A 21,574-nucleotide genomic window follows, 5' to 3' on the forward strand; every position below is an offset into this window, starting at 1 on the left:
ATTATCTCCTCATTGGAGCAATCACCTCATAAACAGTCTCAGTCTATACAAGGCCATGTGTGTTGTTAGTGGCAGGGAAAAGCCAAGCCCCCAGCTCCAGGTCAGCTGCATTGAATCAACTGTGATAGTCATTTCCCCTTATTTTGCAATAATTACAGTTAGGTGCAGCTCCCCTCCCCAACTTTTCTTGCTCAGAGGTTGTCAGAGGTTGCAAGGAAAGTCACCTCTGTCTTCTCCTCAGGCACTGTGGTTGTGGAGAAGCTAATCTGGTAGGTAGAAGGAGGACCAAGAAGAAGGCAACGAATAAATATCTTGGTGTATTTTCTGAGTCTTTTCTTTCCTTTTTTCCTTTTGGTTTTCAGGCCACACCTGATGGTGCTCAGGTCTCGCTCCTGACTCTGCACTGAGAAATTACTCCTGGCAGGCTCAGGGGACCATGTGGGATGCCAGGAAGTGAACCTAGGTCAGCCTTATGCAAGGCAAGAGCCTTACCTACTGTACTCCAGCCTTCTAAGTCCTAAGTTACTTTTCACCTCTCATGGCTACTGAATTGGAATAGAAGCAAAAGCTGTTCTCAAGATACAACTCTTGATTAAAAGGTGGCCCTGGAATATATGGTCCATGTTGACCTAGTAGGAATAGTAATGGCAAATGTTCCCTATGGCTAAAGGGAAGTTATTTGGAAGCTAAAGAGGAATGAACAATAAACAAAGAGCAGAAGCTGAAGAGATCTAGAGATTTATTCCTGAGTTTTTTTTCTTCTGTATTCAAATCTTAATACCTCAAGGACAAAGAATTGGGTAAGTGATGGATAAATTCGCCCTGTTTGAGGCAGCAGATTATATTAGATCAGAGTAATCTGGAAGGATTTGGGGAAGGGGCAGGAATATATAACTAGAAATTACTTTCATACCAATATTAAGGTCTTTGCCTCTGCACCTAACAATGTCAATACAATGAGGGTGTTTCAGCCTTAGTATCTATATTTACTGTCCAAATCAATGATCAGATTGAGGCTGCATGGCTAAGAGGCAGTTCTGCAGGATTTGTATGAGATCTTGATTCTTGGACAGATCTTGATTCTTGCTCTATGGTCGGTATTTGCACAGGAAGTGTTGGCGTTTGCTGCAGTCATTGCTGGTCCAACTTAAAAAATCTGAAAAGAATAAAGAAAATTTTAAATCCATGTGGCTTCATATTGAATTTACTGTTATCTAGGAATTTTGCTTGAAATTGTGGGTTAATTGATGGTTAATTACATGTCAACTTGGCTAAGCAGAGGTTGATTAAGCAGAAGTCTAAATGGTGCTGTGAAGGTATTTTTAGTTAATTAATTAAATAATTTAGTTGTTGGGCTACATCCAACAGTTGGGCTACACTTCAGAAGTGCTCAGGACTTACTCCTGGCTCTGCTTTCGTGTCCTGGCAGTGCTCAGGTACCATATGAGATTCTAGGGATTGAACCCTGGTCAGCCACGTGTAAGGCAAGTGCCCTACCCACTGTACACAAGCCCTTTGTGAAGGTATTTTTTAGATGGAACTCATGTTTAAAGATAGAATTCATGTTTAAATCAACTGACTACTTGGAACAAAGCAAGTTCATTTCCACAGTGTGGGTCACCACCTAATTACTGAAGGTTTAAAGAGAGAACAAAGTTGAAGAACCCCGGAAGAGGAAGAAACTCTACTTCCAGGTTACTTTGAGTCTCAAGCTTTGCAGCATTCTACTTTGAAAGGAACTTCAAGGCACACAGCAGTAAAGAGTCCCGGCGGACACCACAACAGTGGAGAATTCTCCAGGCCCCACACTGAGCCGGTATCACCAGGATTCCCTAGATGGAGCAGGTGCAGTCTCCCCACCTTCTCCAGCTCATCCCGGCGACCATGAGCTTCTATAAACATGGCTCTGGTATGTGGGTATCAGGACTATTTCTCCAACCTTTCCTGATATGCAAAGTGAGCAATGGGAAATAAATGATCTAGTGTCTGCCCCTGGAAGTCAGGCTTGAATGGTGGTGAGAATATCCGAGCAAAATATAATGCCCCAAACTAGAGAGCATTATTATCTGGGCAATTGTCTGCCATAGAGGCAGGGTAAGGACTGGGATGGAAGTGGAGGGGATAATGGAGATATTGGTGGTGGAAAATTTGCACTGGTGGAGGGATGGGTGATCGATCATTGTATAGCTGAATATCAAACATGAAAGCTTTGTAACTGTATCTCACGGTGGCTCAATAAAAATTTTTTTTTAAATAAAGAAATTTCAAGTCTCCTGGCCTCCCTTATGGATTTAGATTACTGCCCTATAGAATTGCATGAGACAAAATTTTATATATCTATTCTCTCTATACAACCTATTGCCTCCCCCATTTCTTTAGAACCCTTACAAATACATCTTATAATTTTGTTAGCAGTAGTGAAAATAATTTCAACATCATCCACAATTGCAAAAGCTATACACCAGCATCATTTTTTGAAGAAAGGCATGTTCTGACTTAAATGAGCTGAAATGAAGGATTCTTTCATGTTTTAAAACAGGATGCTGTGAAGGAGTTAAAAAAATAATAAAATAAAATAAAATGTTTCTCAGTTGACCCTCCTCTACCACTGAGACTATTTTCTACTCCTTTAACTACAATGTCTACTTTATTTGGTTAATTCTAATAAGTTTCTTATTGCTTTCTAGGTAGCCCACTTTTCTGACATATGAATTTTCAATTCCTCCTGCCTCTTAACTTGGGTAGAAATCCAAATTTCAGTGGCTTCTACCTCTCAGTCTCGGCTACAGTCCTTCCATCTATTTAACCATATCAGCTGTGATCTGTGAGGGTTTATGAAATCTCTCCTTCACCTGCGATAAGACTCTGTTCTTTCTGCAATCCTCCCTAGGCATAGACTCAAAATTCATCTCTTCATGTCTTCCATTAATTTTTTTGGTGTTAAAAAGTTTCCTGATTTCTTTTTTCCTATATAAGATTTATTTTATTTTAATTGAATCTCAGTGAGATACACAGCTACAAAGTTGTTCATGTTGGGTTTCATTTACATTTCATATTACATGGTACATTACATTTCATACAATGTTCCAACACCAGTCCTTTCAACAGTGTACATTTCTCCACTACCAATGTCCCCAGTTTCCTTTCCATCCCTCCCCCACTCCCCACCCTCTGTCTCTCTCTGTCTCTCTCTGTCTCTGTCTCTGTCTCTCTCTGTCTCTCTCTCTCTCTTTCCTTTTGGGCCTGTGGTTTGCAATACAGATAACAAAAGGTTATCAGGTATAGTCCTTTATCTACTTTCAACACTCAGTTTCTGTCCAAAATGATTATTCACATCTATTATTGTCATACTGGTCCCCTCTCTATTCTAACTGCCCTTTGCCCCCAGGCACCCTATGGCAAGCGTCCAACCTCTGACTAGTCATCCTGGCCCCTGTTTTCCCTGGCCTTGGATAGTAGTATCATACTACATATATTATATTTTAATATACATTTAATATGTATTATATCCCACAAATGAATGCAGTCATTTTATATCTGTCCTTCTCCTTCTCACTCATTTCACTCAGTTATATAAGCTTTATTCCTCGAACAATAGCCTACCTTACTCCACCCAAATATTAATACTACCGGTGTCTTCAGCCTGGATCATGACCCAGGCTACTTCATGGCTGTGGCCTTTTAGAGTTGGTGGCATGTTCTTTTTGGCCTGGAATATCCTTTTCACTATTCATACTTTTCTTTTCATGTTTACAACTGAAATATACATCAATTAGCCAAGGTGTTCAACTAGGAGATATTTAGCAATATCTAGTGACATTTTTGGTGGTCACAGTTTGTGTGTGTGTGTGTGTGTGTGTGTGTGTGTGTGTGTGGTGGGGGTGTTACTGACCTCTACTGATTGAATAGCAGGATATGTTAAACCTACAGTGATCCAAACAGTTCTTACAACAGAGAACTATTCAGCCCAAAATATCCTTAGTATTAAGGTTGAAAACCTTAACTTGAAATGACATAAGGAGGCCTCAATGTCTGTGTGCCCCTTGTAGCTGAGGTTAATGACACCAAATTCTAAGAAGGAAAAGCAGAAAAGAAAACTATGTAAGAACTCAGGCAAAGGCCAGGATTCCAGCACTCCTGGGGATTCCTCATTAAAAAGCATCCAGAAAGAATTCTGATTTCACTACACGTATTTGCCCTTTGCAGTCTGTGTTACTTAACATGTGACATCTGTCTCCTGACAGGTATAGAAACTGAATTTAGAAATAAATGTATAAGAAAAAAATCCAAGATTTATTTAATGAGGTAAAATAGTTTTTATTGGAAAATTTAAAGACATGAGGAAGAGGAGAAGGAGAAGGAGGAAGAAAGAGAGAGAGAGACAGAGAGAGAGAAAGAGGGAGAGAGAAGTGAGAGAGAGAGAGAGAGAGAGAGAGAGAGAGAGAGAGAGAGAGAAATGTTCCAGAGAAAACACAGGCTTCTCTAGAGTGGAAAAAGGTCAGAAAAAGGAAGATTTAAAGAAAAACTTCATAAATAACTAAATAGTTGGTACATTGATAAGACAGAATGTAAAATGATCAGACAACGAAGGTTGGCCAACAAAGCAACAGTGTGGCGGCATGGCCAATGGAGAGAAGGGGAGAAATGTCCACTGCTTCCCTTGCTGAAGAAAGGGAGGGAGCTGTGAGTGGTGTGGTGTAAGAGGAGGGGAGATGCATTTACTGTTGCACTTACTATTGTGGTAGTTCATTTCAGCACAGTACTTGTCCCCACGCGCAAACTTGCCAGACCAGGTCCTGTACAAATACATGGCCCCATCGATCCACTTCCACTGCTGCCTCTGTAACGACAGGAGACGGATGGCACTGACAGACCAGTTGGCGACTGATCCACTGCTCTTTGCCCAGGTGGTTCCCTCAGACCCTTTCAAAAAGTAATTTTAATGGAAAATTTGGGAAAACAAGGAAGTATGTAGCAAAGAAAAAATAGAAAAACATCCCATTTAGCCCTAAGAGAAAACATTACCAATACTTTGGCATATTTGCTTCTGGTGTCTGTCACAATATGTACTGAAAATGTGTTGCTTTTAAATATATATATACATATATATGTATATATGTAAATTTGTATATAACTTTGCAAGTATTTCTCAAATGGTAAAGATGTTCCATGATTGACTATATTATTAATCTATATTATTTCCAATTACCACCTATTATAAAGAAAACCGATATAGCAACAACTTTGTTTATAGATATATTCCTACTTAAAATAGTTTTTAAGATAGAAAATTGTAACTAATTGTCAAAAATATAGGAAGACTTTGAAATGTTGCCAAAGTATTTTCCAAAAGAAGTTCAGTAATAGGGATTTACATTTCTACCTAATTAAATTTTGCTTATATCCATTTTTAGGGAGAGAGGGTTTCCCACGTGGCCCTAAGGGGGACGTGGGTCCCCACCAGTGATTCTCAGCCAGTCAGAGAGCAGGTCAATGTGAAGCACCGAGCATGACAAGTGCAGGGGTGGGGCGAGGTGGGTGCCTTCAGTCTGCACTCGTGGATCCCAGGGAGACCATATGACACCAGGAATGGAACCCAGGTCTGGAATGAGCACTGCTATACTGTCTCCTGGCCTTATTTGAATTCTTAAAATTATTACTCATTAAAATAGACAAAAGCTTAGTAATTTGATGAGCAAAATAATTTAATTTACTGTATTTTTTAAAAGTCTAGTATATTAATTAACAATTCACTATCCTCAGATCTGAATGCAAAGATACAATATTACTGAACTATCTCATGAAAATGTATGTGAATTACTATTCTGTCTCTAAATGAAAATTCTGATTTATGGGAATACAAACACATAAGAAAGTAAAAATAATTAAATAAGATATATATAACGTCTACAGATGTTACAGTAAACAGAAAGTTTGGGAGTTCTCTCCTTGTATTTGTTTGGGTAAAGTATAGAAACCCCATGAAAAGAAATCTGCAAACTCTAGATTCCCGCATGTAAGAACTGAGCCACCAGCCTAAAGACCCCTGTGCCATTCCTCACAATGACAGACTAAAAAAAAAAGTGGGGGAAAGATCCCATGGAAAAAGTGAAATGCGATATAAAAAGTAAATAATTGTAGAAAAAAATAGCTGAAAGTTTAGTCAAGCTCAATCTTATCTCAAGTCTCTGTGTGCTGGGAGCTGCTCCCAGCAGAGCTTAGGGGGTCGTACAGTACAACCGACAGAACCGGTCTCCTGAAAATGAAATATGTGCTTAGCCACTGATCTACCCCTAGGGTACCTACATTTCTTTATTAATTGTTATCTCGAGTATCCATAATATATATATAACATATACAGTTTAATATTACTAAACAATATTAATGTACGCATTGATCATTTGTAGATCAGTGACTATAAGACACTGCGGTAAGTGTATTTTTCTCTTTCTTGTGTCTTCCTTCCTTCCATTTTCTCTAGGTTACTTTATTGTAAAGTTCCTGATCAACAGCAATCATGGAGTACTCAAGTTTTTCAAGGGTCAACTGTTACATCTATATATACATGCATATATACATATATATGCAAACTATATAGATGTAGTTTGCACAGATCTTAAAGATTCTGAAAAGTCGTTGAGTTTGTGTTTGAAGATTTAGGAGCCCTTAACTGGCTAGAAGGTCATTATAAACGTAGCCCTGATCAGTAGCCTAGAGGTGTTCTCAAACATGGGCTCAATCTCTTGCTCTCTCGGGGGTAAATTGCTATCCAAGTCTCAGGTCACCTTCTGTGGGTCATGCAGGCCGATCCAGACAGACTTGACTTTTTGATAGCCAGCTATGTATCCTGCTATAGTGCTGGCTTCCTTTGCACTCAGAACAGATGCCAGGTGGGCTCCGTTTCCATGTGATTGGCACTCGAGCTGCAGGAAGGCAGGGAGAAGTCATATTAATCATGAACTGAAGTTGAAGGCACAACCCGCCCCCAGGATTCCACAACACCTGGTCCATGGTCACACGCAGTCCCTCCTCCTCTGGATGTGATCTGAACCCTCAGAAAGTGTTGCCCACATAGGAGAAACAATTACTCAAATATCAGGCTCCGAGGAAGAAGGAGTGCAGGTTAAGGCATATGCTTGCGCTCTGGAAAAGGGGCTTAGGGTCCTAGTTTCTCATTAGTTTATGAGGCCTTGATAAGTCACTTCACCTCCTGAGGCTGTTTTCTTATCTCTACAGTGGACAAAATAATGACTGCTACTCAGAAAATTGTTATGAAGATATAATAGAGGTGACTATATACCATAATGATACCTGTATTTCACTGACTGTAACTGCTGATTCTAAAATGTGTCATTATTTGGATCTTGTGTCTCACCAAAAAAGAAAGATAAACAGAAATAAACATACCAAATTATGTAAAATTAAGGAACGTTCACGTAGCAAAAGGCATCACCACACACACACACAAAAGAGGCAATCGGGTAATTGGAGGATTTTTGCATGATATATGTTTGACAAAAGGCTGACCCACAAAAATACAAAGAATTTATACAGCTCAGCAAAGCAAAACAAAAACTGAAAAACCCAAAAAGTCAATCCAATCAAAATGGACACAATGTCAAATTAGACACTTCTCCGAGGGGAACTAAAAGATGAAACTCATGGAGATATTATGCTAGCATCACTAATCATTATGCAAAGGTAAATCAAAATCACAATGAAATAGACTTCACACCAGGAGAATAGTGGGAAAATGTTGGTGAAGATCTGGGAAAAAGAACATTGTTGGTGGTAAGGTAAAATGGTGCAACCTTTACAGAAAATGATGTGAAAAATCCTTCAAGTAGTTAAAATGGAAACTCTATATAGTGGATAAATAACATTCATAGGTATCTTACCCAAAAGATGCAAATATTTGCACCCCTATGTCATAGAGCCATTGTTCATGAGCGCCAAAGCATGGAATCAGCCGAAATGTCCATCAACAGAACAAAGACCTATGGGATGTATACTCAGTGAGGGACTATTCTGTCCCTGACCAAGTTGAAATGTGTCTTTTCAGACAAAATAGATGGCTCTTTAGGGGACTATTCTAATTAAGGAGGTTATGAAAAGATGCCGCTGAACACTGAAATCATATTTTCCACTGAGGGCCAGAACTAAGTTTTGATCAGCTCGAGCTTATGACTGAAGAAAATCAATTACATCATATCATCAGATTGCTTCACTCACGTGTGGAATATAAATCACTAAAGCAAACAAAATGGAGGAAAAATCTAACTCCTGGACTTAGAGAATGACAGCCATCGGCAGAGAGAAATCTGGGGTGGGGGAAGCAGAATCAGTTGAGGGTCCTTCCTGGTGGTGGGTGGTTCTGGAAATGTAATAAGGGGAAAGGCGACAATGACATACATGTAAAGACATGAAGTTAAGCCTCTGAAAATTCATAATATTTTAAACTAATGATAAATCAAAGGAAAAGATAATAGAAAAGAAAAAAGTATGCAAAAAAAAAGGAAAATTATGGAAAGAATCATTACTACTTAAGGAAGAACACTGTTGTCAGTTGCATGTGCTTGAGTTCGGGTTGTCAGAACCTGGACACCACGCGGATCTTGGCAGTGGGGTTCTCAAGAGGCCTCTCATGGCACCTGCAGTGCTAACACGCTGAACCCCACCGACAGGCTTAGGAAGCAGGACCAGCCTTCAGGTGAGTCACTGGGGATCCAACCTAGGTCAAGAGCTCAGGCCTGTTTATCTTCAAAGTCTATGTCTTTTTAACTTAAAATTATTAATTGCGTATACTGCACAAGAGTGACATGCTGTAAGTTTTAAACAAAACATGTCCTTTTAAATACCAAACCATGTGAATTCTCTAAAAACCTGAGTTGGTTTCCTGAAGGAGAGAGGATGTGTTCACTGAACTGAAGGCGGGCCAGAGTGGTAGAAACTGGGGAGGCCGCTGGCCTTGCCGATTCCCGGCATCCTACGGCCCCTGAGCACTGCCAGGAGTCATTCCTGAGTGTAGAGCCAGGAGCAACCCTTGAGCATCGTGGGGTGTGTGTGACCCAAAAAGGCAAAAAAAAAAAAAAAGAACTGAAGGATGTGTATGTTCCAAGACAAATGCGCCTGTGTGTCATTTCTCACTTGCAGTCGCCTTAGAGTTTCATCCCATTGGAATTTCCATTTTCCCCTCCCAGAGAAGCTAGGGTATGAACTGAGATGCAACTACATTCTCTGTTGCCACTCTTAAAACTTGCAGCTCCAAACTCAAGTTTTTTCACACATTTTACTTTTTTAATTTTTAAAAATATTTATTTATTGGCTTACAATACTATTAATGATGGCTTCTGGTGCTCAAGGAGACAATACAGTGCTGGGAACCCGTCTCAGCACCTAGCACATGCAGACTGTGTGCTCAGTTCCTTTGCATTATCTCTCCAACCCTGCCACTGTTATTTTTATTGCAAGTTACTTCAATATATTCAGCAATCCCACAAGCTAGAAGTGTTATTTCTCATTTTGTAGCAAGGAACGTGATTAAAATGAGCTGGAGTAACAATGGAGGGCAGACCTGTGGTTTACAGATTCAGGTCTCTGTCACGACAGTGTCCTCTAGGGTTCTTCCAACTTAGTGTCAGGACCCACAGGAGCAGTCAGTTATATGCTCTCTCCGAGCCTGTGAGCTCTTCTTCTTTCAGTGGCCAGACATGGGGAAGCCCTTTATGTAGCTGTGTGTGTGGAGCAGAGGACTGCATTGTTGTGTTCAGCGTCCCTTAGGCCCCTCCCTGTCATGCTGGCTCAGCTGTGGGGCCTGACAGTTTAGTGTCGGGCCCAAGATTTGGTGCTGTTGCAGTTCGGCGGTGCTGGGGGTCACCAGAGTTACCCCAGCAGTGTTTGGGGCCCGGTGCAGTTCTAGGGATTATTGTCTGCTCCAGTCATTTGAGCTAACCCTCCATCTTCTATTTTCTTTAAAGCTATATTATAGAGGCCAGAGAGAGAGTCCAGTGGGCAGTGTTTGCCTTGCATGTGACTGACCAGATTTGACCCCCCACACACCATGGGGTCTCCTAAACCTCGCCAGTAGCAATCCCTGAGTTCAGATCAAGAAGTAAGCCCTGAGTACTGCCAGTGTGGCCCCAAAACCAAATAAAATAAAATAAAATAAAAAATAATAAAAGCTATATTATATTCACACATCAGCTCAGGAGGCCATTACATGAGGGTAGACTTTCTTGAGATATTTTCTGCTACTTACACCTCTTGGTGTAATCGCTTGGGGAAATGACTTATGCTGCTTGTAGTTTTCTGTTTCAGTGTCACAATCTTGCACTAACTCAGAATGCTTTAAGGCCAGAGGAGACTTGCATCCTTAACTTCCTTATTGTTGAGTAACATATAGATGGGAACTCTGAGGCCCTTCTGTCACAGATCATGCTCTTCTGGTTTCCCCAAGAAGTCACTTCAATAAAACAACCACATAGGCAGTAGAAAATGACAGCAAAGCCTAGAGCCTGGATTACAGAATGGAGAAAACCAAGTGAGGAGAGGGAGATAGGAGGAATGAAGAGTTGGCCTAGAAATGATGTAAGGACAAGGATCTTGGGCACTCTGGTGGTGGAGAGTTATAGTAACTATATTCCTGAAAACAATATATGTTAACACTATTGTAACCATGAGCACTAAACTATGATAATTATAATTTTAACATAAAAATATCAAATAGTCATGTTTAAAGAGCAACAAAGGGTTCTCACTCTCCTCAGAAGAAGCAATTGCAGGCTGGAGTGGGTAGGGCATTCACTTCACATGTGGCTGACCTGGCTTGGTCCCCAGCAACCCATAAAGTCCCACAAGCTCTGCCAGGAGTGATTCCTGTATACTGAGCCGGGAATAAGCCCTGAGTATCGCTAGGTGTGGCTCCAAAACAAATAGAACAATATACAAAAAAGAGAAAGAACCAATTGCAACTGCCTATTTGAGTATCTGTAAACAAGTACCATGAAATAAAAACAGCATTTGTGTGTTGTGCAACTCAATGAAAATATCAATTTGCTTGGATAGCTTGGATAGTCAGGTGTTTCTGAAGCCTATGCTTTAGGCCTTTATATATACATTTCCTCTCTGCTAAGTTCTGGTGAGTGGGCCATAAAGCATATAGCTTGCACAAACATTTACGGTCAAACATTCGCATAAACATGTTGAGAAAGCCATTTTTCAAGAACCGGAGGACTGGGACATTTTTACAAGAGCAGGATGGTTAGCCAACAGGAACAGATAGACAGGACTTGACATTCTTGGGATAGGCTTGTGATTTAATGATCAGCCTTTTGGATATCTATTGTTATCTTCCCTAGTTGCCCCAGGTGCCATTAGTTACTTTTAGTTTTGCCTTAAGGCCATGATGCAGGTAGATTGAAACCTAAGCATACATAAGTGCTATGGAGTTACACTAAAGTAGCTTTTGTTCACCTCTATGTGTGTGTGTGTGTGTGTGTGTGTGTGTGTGTGTGTGTGTGTGTCTCCTCTCCCTATTACTCTCGCACCATCTCCTCGTGAACCCCATTGTCCAGTCCTGCAGGTCGGGACAGTAAGTCTTATATAGCAATGTAATAAAACTTTCTCTAAGTTGCTTATCTTGCTCCCTCCTTTCATTGATGCCATTCTGTGTTCCTTACTGGGGTGGCTCCCTGTGAGAAAAGTCTATTTCTTATTGATAGAGCCTTTGAGTCTATATCAGTGAGCCTATATCAGTGTTCTAGGGTCTGGGCATACAGCACCTGCTCAATCAACACTTCCAAAACTGAGAGAACACACGATTCTTTTATATCCATTTTTCATTCCAGGCAGCTTTCCTCAGAATGTTATGGGAAGATCCTGGGTTCTGAGTCAAATAAGATCCAATGCTGTGAATGATCCCTCGTGTTTTTCCAGTGAAGCAAGAGCCATATTTCTTACCTCAGCCTCATGCCAGTTCCTTGACTTCCGGAAATACCCATAGCAGTTGGAATTATGGTAAAACCATCCGGTAGCACAGCTGGGTCTCATGATGATTTCTGCACATAAAAAATGTCAATTTTAAGTTATGATGACAAAAAATGTCAATCCTGGGTCTCCTGGCCACAACTTGGGGGGTCAGGGAGGGCATGGTGAAATTAGGCTTTCCCCATAATTCATTAGACAAAGAACATGATGAATGTGTTAAAAGAGCAGGTTTCCCAAGAGAGTAAAAGTTAATTAAAAAGTCTTTATCCAGTTATCTGTTCTCAGTCACTCAGGTCATTTCCAGATTCCAGCTAGTATGAATAATGCTGCAATGAACCTAGCAGTGCAGATGGCATGTCTGCTGTGTGCTGGGTCAAATGAAAGGTCAATTTCTAGTTTTTTTGAGGAATGTCCATATTGTTTTCCCAAAAGATTGGACCACTTGGCATTCTCTCCAGCAACAAGTGGTTGGAATCTACCACAAGTGTGTTGGGGGGGTTGGAGGGAGGTGCAGAGGGTAGATAAGATAGAAAAGGGACCAGAATGATATTAATAATTAGAAATGATCATGCTATACGAGAACTGAGTGTTGAAAGTAGGTAAAGGGATATACATGGCGATCTTTCAGTATCTGTATTGCAAACCACAATTGTCCAGAGAGGGGTGGGGAGGGGAGGAAGGGAGAGATGGAGGGAGGAAGGGAGAGAGAGAGGAGGAGACAGAGAGAGAGAAGGGGGAGGGAGAGAAAGAGAGAGAGAAGAGCCTGTCATAGAGGCAGGCTGGGCGGGGGAGTTGGGGATGGCAGGAGGAAACCTGGGGACACTGGTGCTGGGAAACGTACACTGGTGGAGGGACGGGTATTGGAACACTGTATGACTGAGACTGAATCATGAACAGCTTTGGAAAGGTCTATCTCACTGTGGTTCAGTGAAAATATTTTTTTAAAAAGTAATTAGAAAGTCGTTATAGCAGGACAAGGATCTGGGGAGGAACAGCAGGAGGACCAGTGGGGCATGTTCTGGTCCTACTTTCTGGAAAGAGAAACTAGAGAGGTTTGGAGGGACCTGGGGGTCGGGGAGCTTCCGGGGATATAGCTGGGCAGCTTGTAAGCCCCGCATCGAAGCCAGGAGTGGAGTGATAGGGAAGAAACTTTTTGGTTAGTTGGTTTTAAATGGCCATGAAATGCATATGGGGGCAGGGAGGGGCATAAAAACCAGTCTCCCGGAGCTGTTTAGCGCACAACATAATTCTAGGGGAATTCTGAATTCCCCAGGTGCTTGAGCTACCACAGATGGATGGGAGAAGCAGCCTCTGGAAATCAGCGTGGGGCAGACGGCAGAGAACCTTAGAGTACAGGGATGTGCAGAGGTCTCACGCCACAGAATACAGCTGTGCCAATAAAATGCCCAAAGAACCCTCCTCTTGGTATTCCCTTCCAGTGAGCATCACTCTGCTGGGACAGTCCCAGTGGGAGAGACACTAGGTGATACGCAGCACTGAACTTCCTCAAGTCCATACTTTCTTTCCTCTTCTGTCACAGTGCAGGACCCAGCGGGCTGCAGAGAATTATGAAAAGCACCTGAAACTTACCAGAGCCTCAGACAAGCTTGCTCTGTGATCCCTGGGTGAGTCAACCCTTCTTTGGGCTCCATTTTCCTCAGAAGTAGAACAGAGGCTATATCTGCTGAGCCATATTTCATTCCTTTTTATTTCAGATAGTCCCTGATATTTATTCTGAGCTCGCATATGCAGTTTTATTTCATTGATGACGTGGCTGTGACTCACAAGTAGCCAAGGTTGAGATTTGAGTCACCTGCCCTTGCACTTTTTGGTTTTTTTGGGGGGGCTGGTTTTGGTCCACACCCAGTGGTTCTCAAGTTCTTGCTCTTGACTTCGACCTCAGGAATCATTCCTAGCGGGCTCAGAGGACCACATGTGATGCCAGGAATCAAACCTGGTTTTGCCACATGTAGGCAAGCACTCTACCTGAGGCAAGCAGGTGCACTACTGCCCCGACCCCAGCCCTTACACTTCTCCTTGCTTGTTTATGTTTGGGTCACACCCAGTGCTACTCAGGGATCAGTCCTGGTAGGGTTTGGGGTATCATATGTGATGTGGGGATCCACCCTGGGTTGGCGCGCGCAAAGCACGCTGCATCCTTACCACATCACGTTATCTATCATTCCCGTCTTTGTGTCTATTTCAGGTGGTGCGTTCCGTGTGCTGCAGCGGCTGGAAGGCGGTGTCAGTGTGCGTATGAGTCGGCAATGTGAGCCCGCCCGGACCCAGGACCGATACTCACCTCCCAGAACCTGAGTGCAGGCTGCGCAGCTCAGCAGCACGAACAACCATGTGCTTTTAGGAGCCATCGCTGTCTCCTCGGACAAAACTGCTTCGGAAACGTTCGCTGCGAGACACGCAGAGGCCTTGCTAGTTTTCCCGCGGGTCGTCTGGATTCACCTAGATCCGCAATCTGAACACATTCGCGCCGTGTGAGAAGGACCAGATGCCAAGACACAAGTCCTGGCCGGAGAGGGGGTTGTGGCTACCCCCAGATTATGCAATAAAAGGGATCTAACACTAAAGGTAGAGAGGAGTGAAACTTAACCCATTAGGTTTCATCCTCACATGCAACGCCTCTGGGCCAGCAGTAGAGGTGATGATACTCTAGCAACTGGTGTCTGAATCGGTCCTCAGGGGAAATTGAGTCCCTGCTCTCGGGCTATTCCCAGAAAGCCAGAAGAGGGCGCGCAAGGCAAGTTTTTCCGCCCAGATGAAGCTGCTGCAGCCAGGTCAATCAAATCAAATCGATTCACTGTATCACTGTATCACTGTCATCCCCATTGGTTGCTCATCGATTTGCTCTAACCGGCACCAGTAAAGTCTCCACTGTTAGACTTTTGTTACTATTTTTGGCATATCGACTACGCCATGGGTAGCTTGCCAGGCTCTGCCGTGCAGGCGAGATACTCTTGGTAGCTTGCCCGGCTCTCTGAGAGAGGCAGAGGAATTGAACCTGAGTTGGCTGCATGCAAGGCAACCGTCCTACCACCATGCTATCACTGCAGCCCAGATCGAATCAAGTCAGATCAATCACAACAGTGAATTTTTAAAAATCAAGAATTAACTTTAATATTTGGTTCGATATCTGCATCCCACAATTGAGAAAATCTTGGGTTGATGGGTATGAAGTCATTTGTCAGCTGTTACTAAGGCTACAGCTAGATGGAACTTAACTTGGACTCTTCTCTTTACACTTTAGGGATCAGCATTCTTAACTTTTTTTGTTTATTTTTTTAAATTTTTTTTTTTTTTTTTGCTTTTTGGGTCACATCCGGCAATGCATGGGGTCACTCCTAGCTCATGCACTCAGGAATTAGTCCTGGTGGTGCTTGGGGGACCATATGGGATACTGGGAATCAAAACTGGTTTGGCCGCATGCAAGGCAAATGCCCTATTTGCTATGCTATTGCTCCAGCCCCTTAACTTATATTTTTATTTTTAATTATTTTTTTATGATCCACCTTTTTTTACGAAAGAAACTGTTATATTTCTTGTTGGTTTTTTTTTTGTTTTTTTTTTGCTTTTTGGGTCACACCTGGTGTTGCACATGGGGTTCCTCCTGGCTCTGCACTCAGGAATTAACTCCTGGCGGTGCTCAGGGATGCTGGAAATTGAACCTGGGTCAGCCGCATGCAAGGCAAACGCCCTACCAGCTGTACTATCTCTCCAGCCCTGTTATATTTCTTGTAACCAAACAGTACACGATCTTTTTCTTTAAAACCTTGAAAATAAGTAGCAAATCCAAATTCTCTGAGATAAATATTGTAGTAGACAAGAGATATCTTTCTGTAGTAGACAAGAGATATCTTTCTATGCACATTTTTGTATATAGCTACATGCAATAGGATTATGTATTTCTACAACCTGTTTTCAAAATCAGAAACAGAAGGTGGAAATGAACCTCTCTTCACTGCCGAACTTTTAATGCCATTTGAATCTTTAATGCTTTTGGAATAAATCTCACCTGCAGGTTGCAGCTTCATGGATGCTCACTGTTACGTTGATACACATGGCTAAACCATCCTTCAAATGAGCAGTATGGTCTGTTCTACCAAGAGTGCACTGGAATGTAGCTTCCTAAGCTTCAACAGATTCTTAATTTTGTCTACATTTTTTTCTTCCTAATTTTTGTTAATGTGGAGATTAAGCAATGATCCCAAAGTTGCACAGCTGTTCAACTGCAAAGCCTCAGTTGACTCAACACTACTTGACACTACAACCAGTCTCTTTATAGAATCACAATCAAATAAAACAGCAACTGAAAGCCTGACAGACTAGAAGTATTAGATTGAGCTGGTCATTTCTGGCCCTAATTTTATAGCAGGGGAAAGTGGATATTCAAAGAAAACCTTCTCCCTTCACAGCAGGAAAGATTACCTGGTTTGTTTTAAGGCTCTGATGAGTCCTGACTTCCTCGGCGTCCTGAGAGGTCCTGGTCAGTGTCCAGACCTTTATATCTTCTCTCCTCAGGACCTTTCTTTTTTATCATAGATCAATAATTTTATTTACAAGTAATAATCTAACCATAAAAGTTTTATCTACAATCAGAGAAAACTTTGTGAGTTGGCTTAGGAATATCTCTCAGCCATCAAGTCCAACCTGAGGAAAGAGCCTCTCCCTATTTGCAAACAGATACCTTTCTTTATATCACATGTCATTCAAGCCTGACAACATCCTGTCACGGTTATAAACCCATCTTCCATTTCCCCTTATTTATTTTTCGTCTTGCCTACCTTTTTCTTACAAAGAGTTGATTTCCTTTATTTCTCCTTCCTTCCTATAAAAATGCCCCGTTTCAACTCTGCAGAGTTATGATGCTTCTTCTGTAGTGGCAAGAATTTCCCATGGGGGGGTCAGTGTAGCCATGCTGTTGCTTAAGGAAGTAGAGATTTTTTAAAAACAAAATTCATCACCTTAGCATGCACCTAATGCCTCTCATATTTGCTTGGGCTCCTCTTATGGAACAAGGCACTTAAATCTTAGTCCCATTCAAACATGGGAGATTATACTGAAATAGCTCACACTGGTGTACTTTGCAATAAAGTATTTTCGCCAGTCATAAAAGATGAGCTATAAACAGATGATGTAGGGCATGCTCCCCCATTTCATACTCTCTGCCAAATACCCTGAGTATTAAAATATCAGGAAACCTTCCTGGGTTCAAAAACCTGGTTAGTAACAGAACTAGACAATCTGACTCCAAATCTAGCTGTTTATTTTACTACATCTTATTAAAATAGTCTATTTGGGAAGGGTAATAAGATTTTCTTTTCTAGTGCAGATAGGAAATGGTTAGAGTATTTTGGTAGGTGACAGAAAAGAATCAACTGTCAATTGTAGACTTAGGACTTTAAGACTGAAAATAGTCATGGGGATGACCGAGGAGTTAACCCTTTCACTCTGATGTTAAGAACTTGAGGCCCGAGGGTCTATGGCAGGCTCAACTCACACCTGGTTACAAGTGAAGCTGAATACATGAGCCAGACTTTTTCATTAGTTTTGATGTGTAATCCAGTATACCCTTTGCCATTGAATTTTCCCAACTTGCGTAAAAATTCCAGAACAGGAGAAAGTAATGCTTTTATGACTTACAAAACATATTTTAGAGGACCTCTGCCATGTACATTATACACTGAGGAAAGAGTATAAGGATCAACTTTGGATGAATCTTGGTTCAGGTACTAATTCTGTTACCCAAAAGTTGTATCACATCAGTCCTGCCCCAGAGCCTCTGTGTGCCCTTTCCTAACTGTATGTCACAGAGTGTTACCAAATGCATTATTACTTATTTACAATAAAATATTTTCGCCAGTCATAAAAGATGAGCTACAAACAGGTGGTGTAGGGCATGCTCCCCCATTTTATACCCTCTGCCAAATACCCAAATTTATTTAACCCAAATCACTTTTCCTTTGAGCAGTTAAATTGCTTCACATTATATCAGAGGACAAAGACACTAACTCCAAGCTTTTGAAATTCAAGATCATTAGTCAAAGAGAAAATGTTTGACAAAAGAATCATTTTGACACATTCTCATGTCCTTGTTATGTTTTCCCCCATGACACACCAAATAAAGAGATATAAGAGAGAGAAAGAGGCTAGACAAGGGGATTAGATTTTTATAATTAGATATTCATAAACGGACACTTACAGAATCCACATAAAAGTTGCGTGCTTGGACTGGAGAGATGGTATAGTGAACAGGGCACTTGCCTTGAACACAAACCACTCAGGTTCAAACCCCAGAACCACATCTTATCCCCTGAGCACCATCAGAAGTGAACCCTGAACACAGAGAGAGGAGTAATCTTCAAGGGACAGATACAGAATGATTGCACTCATTTGTGGGATATAAAAAATTGCATGGGGCTAATATCTAAGGCAAGGAAAAATAGGGGCCATGGGGATTGGTCAATGGTTGGAAGCTTGCCACAAGTGTGTGGTACGCAAAAGGCAGTTAGAACAGAGAAGGGACCAGTATGACAATCATAAAAATGATCACTTCTGGACAATAACTGTGTTGAAAGTAGTAAGGGAATATACAAGATAACCTTTCAGTATCTGCATTTTAAACCATAATGTCCAAAAGGAAAGAGGAAGGGAGGGAGAGAGGTGGTGGGTGGGTTGGGGAAGGAGGAAAACTGGGAACAACTGGTGGTGGGAAGTGGGGAAAATGTACCCTGGTGAAGGGATGGGTGCTGGAACATTATATGACTGAAACCCAACATGAACAACTTTATAACTGTGTATCTCACTGTGATTCAAAAAACATTCCATTTTCATAAAATAGTGGAAATTCTCATAGCTTTCTGATGAGATCAAGGATATAATCATCTCCAGCTTTGGTATGAGAATAACTCTGTTATTATCCCACCACCACCACCACCACCACCTCTATTTTGGGAAGGGAACAGGGCGCGCCTCCTAAGCAGTGCTCAGAAGGCTCCCTCATGACAATCCGCTGTTAATTCAGTCACTGGGCAGTTCAACACTCAAGCAGATGATGTGGTGTTGCTCGAGATGTCTGGGACATCCAGGGCCACAGTCAGTGGTGCTTGCGGACTGCACACTGCTGGGATTCAAACTTGGGTCCCTGGCCACTTAATTATCTTCCTGGTTCAATTAGTACTCGTATTAACCAGTAAACCAATGTAACCAACTTACTCTATCCTTGGGTCAGTTGAAAGTTCCCCCCCCCCCCCGCCCCGGCAGTTGAAAGTTTTCTTCTTTTTTTTTTTTTAATTTTTTATTGAGTCACCATGTGGAAAGTTACAAAGTTTTCAGGTTTAAATCTCAGTTATACAATGCTCGAATACCCATCCCTTCACCAGTGCTCATATTCCACCACCAAGAATCCCAGTATAGCTCCACCCCACCCCCTCACACCCCTAACCCCCCCACGCCCCTATCCCCCCACCCTAAGCCCCCCCCGCCTGTGTAACTAATAAATTTCACTTTACTTTCACTTTGATTGCATAAAATATTTCAACAAAACTCACTATTATTGTTTGGAGAGTCTCTCCCCTAAAGTCAGACCTGTTGAAAAGGAAGCATTAGATGATATGATATTATACTTAGAAAACCCTAAAACTTCTACCAAGAAACTCCTAGAAACAATAGACTCGTATAGTAAAGTTGCAGGCTATAAAATCAATACCCAAAAGTCCATGGCTTTCTTATATGCAAATAGTGAGAGAGAAGAAAGCGACATGATAAAAGCTATCCCGTTCACATTTGTGCCTCAAAAAATCAAATACCTCGGAATCAGCTTAACTAAGGAGGTAAAGGACTTGTATAATGAAAACTACAAAACGCTACTTCAGGAAATAAAAGAAGACATGAGGAAATGGAAAAATATCCCCTGCTCATGGATTGGAAGAATTAATATTGTCAAGATGGCAATTCTCCCCAAAGCATTGTACAAATTCAATGCGATCCCTATAGGGATACCCTTGTCATTCTTCAAAGAAATGGAGCAAGTGCTCCTGAAATTCATATGGAACAATAAGCCCCCACGAATAGCTAAAGCAATTCTTGGGAAAAAGAAAATGGGAGGAATCAACCTCCCCAACTTCCAACTCTACTACAAAGCGGTAGTCATTAAAACAGCTTGGTACTGGAACAAAGGCAGAGCGGCAGACCAATGGAACAGGGTTGAATACTCTGACACGTCCCCCCAAATATATGACCATCTAATCTTTGATAAGGGAGCAAAAAAGGCGAAGTGGAGCAAGGAAAGCATGTTTAACAATTTGTTAAACATGCAAAACTGGCAAAACTGGACAGCTACATGCAGTTGAAAGTTTTCTAAAAGGGTTAATTATGATTTGAAATTTAAACACTTCTACATATTAGACGCAAAAAAAAAAAGAACTTTATCAAGACAGGGGCAGCCGGTTGGGATCACCAAGTGGAAAGCCAAAGAGATCAAAGAAAGGATTTTGGGAAAACAGTAAAAACAAACAAACAAACAAACAAAACTGCTAAAGGTTCTCAGGAAAAATAATCAGAAGTGACGAAGTGACCATATAATGAGAAAGGGAGTCTTGGAATTTTTTCTAACTCTTGATCCTAAAAATAATAAACTACTCATTTTTTAAATGAAAATTATTGAATTATTCCCTGCTCCCATTAGGTCTTAATTTTTACCATCTTATACTTTGCCCTTTTATATTTGACAAAGATGTTGACTATGAGCATTGATGCAAGCAAGCCTGTGACATCCTTTGATACTTGAGCAAACTCTATCCACCAAAGAGAGGAAATGAGTCAGTAAGGAAGTGCTCATTAACTTGTACAGTCACTCTGGCGGTGCTTGTCACTCAGCCCCAACATGGGAGAAAAACAGTTCATAAAAAAGTTGGTTAGGCCATCCTTTTCGGTTTTTTTTCCCTTGTCAGGCAGCAAGGTGATTACTAAACAGGCGTGAACTCGGTGGCGCGGGGCAAGGGGGAAAAAGAAAAGTTATGTAACAAACAGCGGGACTTAATATCTCTATATTCTTAGCAGTGGAGAACTATCAAATGCCTCCTTGGCAATAGGACTGCTTTTCTTTTTTGGGGGAAACCCCAACAACGGTAGTGAGTTGTGTGTTGAAACATGGAATGTAATCGAGATAAGGTGTAAACGAAGTGAAACTTATCATGTACAAGGGTGGGGACTGGGGAGGTGGGAGGGGGCGGCAGGTATACTGGGGGGGTTGGTGATGGAAGATGGGCACTGGTGAAGGGAAGGGTGTTTGAGAATTGTATAACCGACATAATCCTGAGAACTATGTAACCCTCCACATGGTAATTCAATAAAATTAAAAAATAATAATAAAAAAAATTTAAAAAAAAGATGGTTAGGGCATAGAGCAATCCTCCAACCCCTGCACTTCCCAGGCAATCTTCTGGAAGGTTCTGGAAGGTAGGACCCACTTAACAGGTAAATGCATTCTTTGTGCCTGCTCAACAATCTTTAGTGATAAGGTTAATCAAATAAAATAATGCTGTAACTGAAGAAGCTTGATAAGTCTTGGTAAGTT

General features: G+C 41.5%; 1 protein-coding gene across 1 annotated transcript; it reads right to left on the reverse strand.

Annotated features, from left to right (window-relative positions):
* Positions 1-1,088: 1,088 nt before the first annotated feature.
* Positions 1,089-14,354, reverse strand: REG4 (regenerating family member 4). The gene is made up of 5 exons (XM_004618111.2): positions 14,288-14,354; positions 11,959-12,056; positions 6,786-6,923; positions 4,735-4,840; positions 1,089-1,156 (listed from the first exon to the last, which is right to left on the reverse strand). The coding sequence occupies exons 1-5, from the start codon at positions 14,352-14,354 to the stop codon at positions 1,089-1,091; spliced, it is 477 nt and encodes a 158-aa protein (XP_004618168.2).
* Positions 14,355-21,574: the final 7,220 nt, after the last annotated feature.

This window comes from Sorex araneus, chromosome 3, assembly GCF_027595985.1.
Source record: "Sorex araneus isolate mSorAra2 chromosome 3, mSorAra2.pri, whole genome shotgun sequence".
Lineage (NCBI taxonomy): Eukaryota > Metazoa > Chordata > Mammalia > Eulipotyphla > Soricidae > Sorex > Sorex araneus.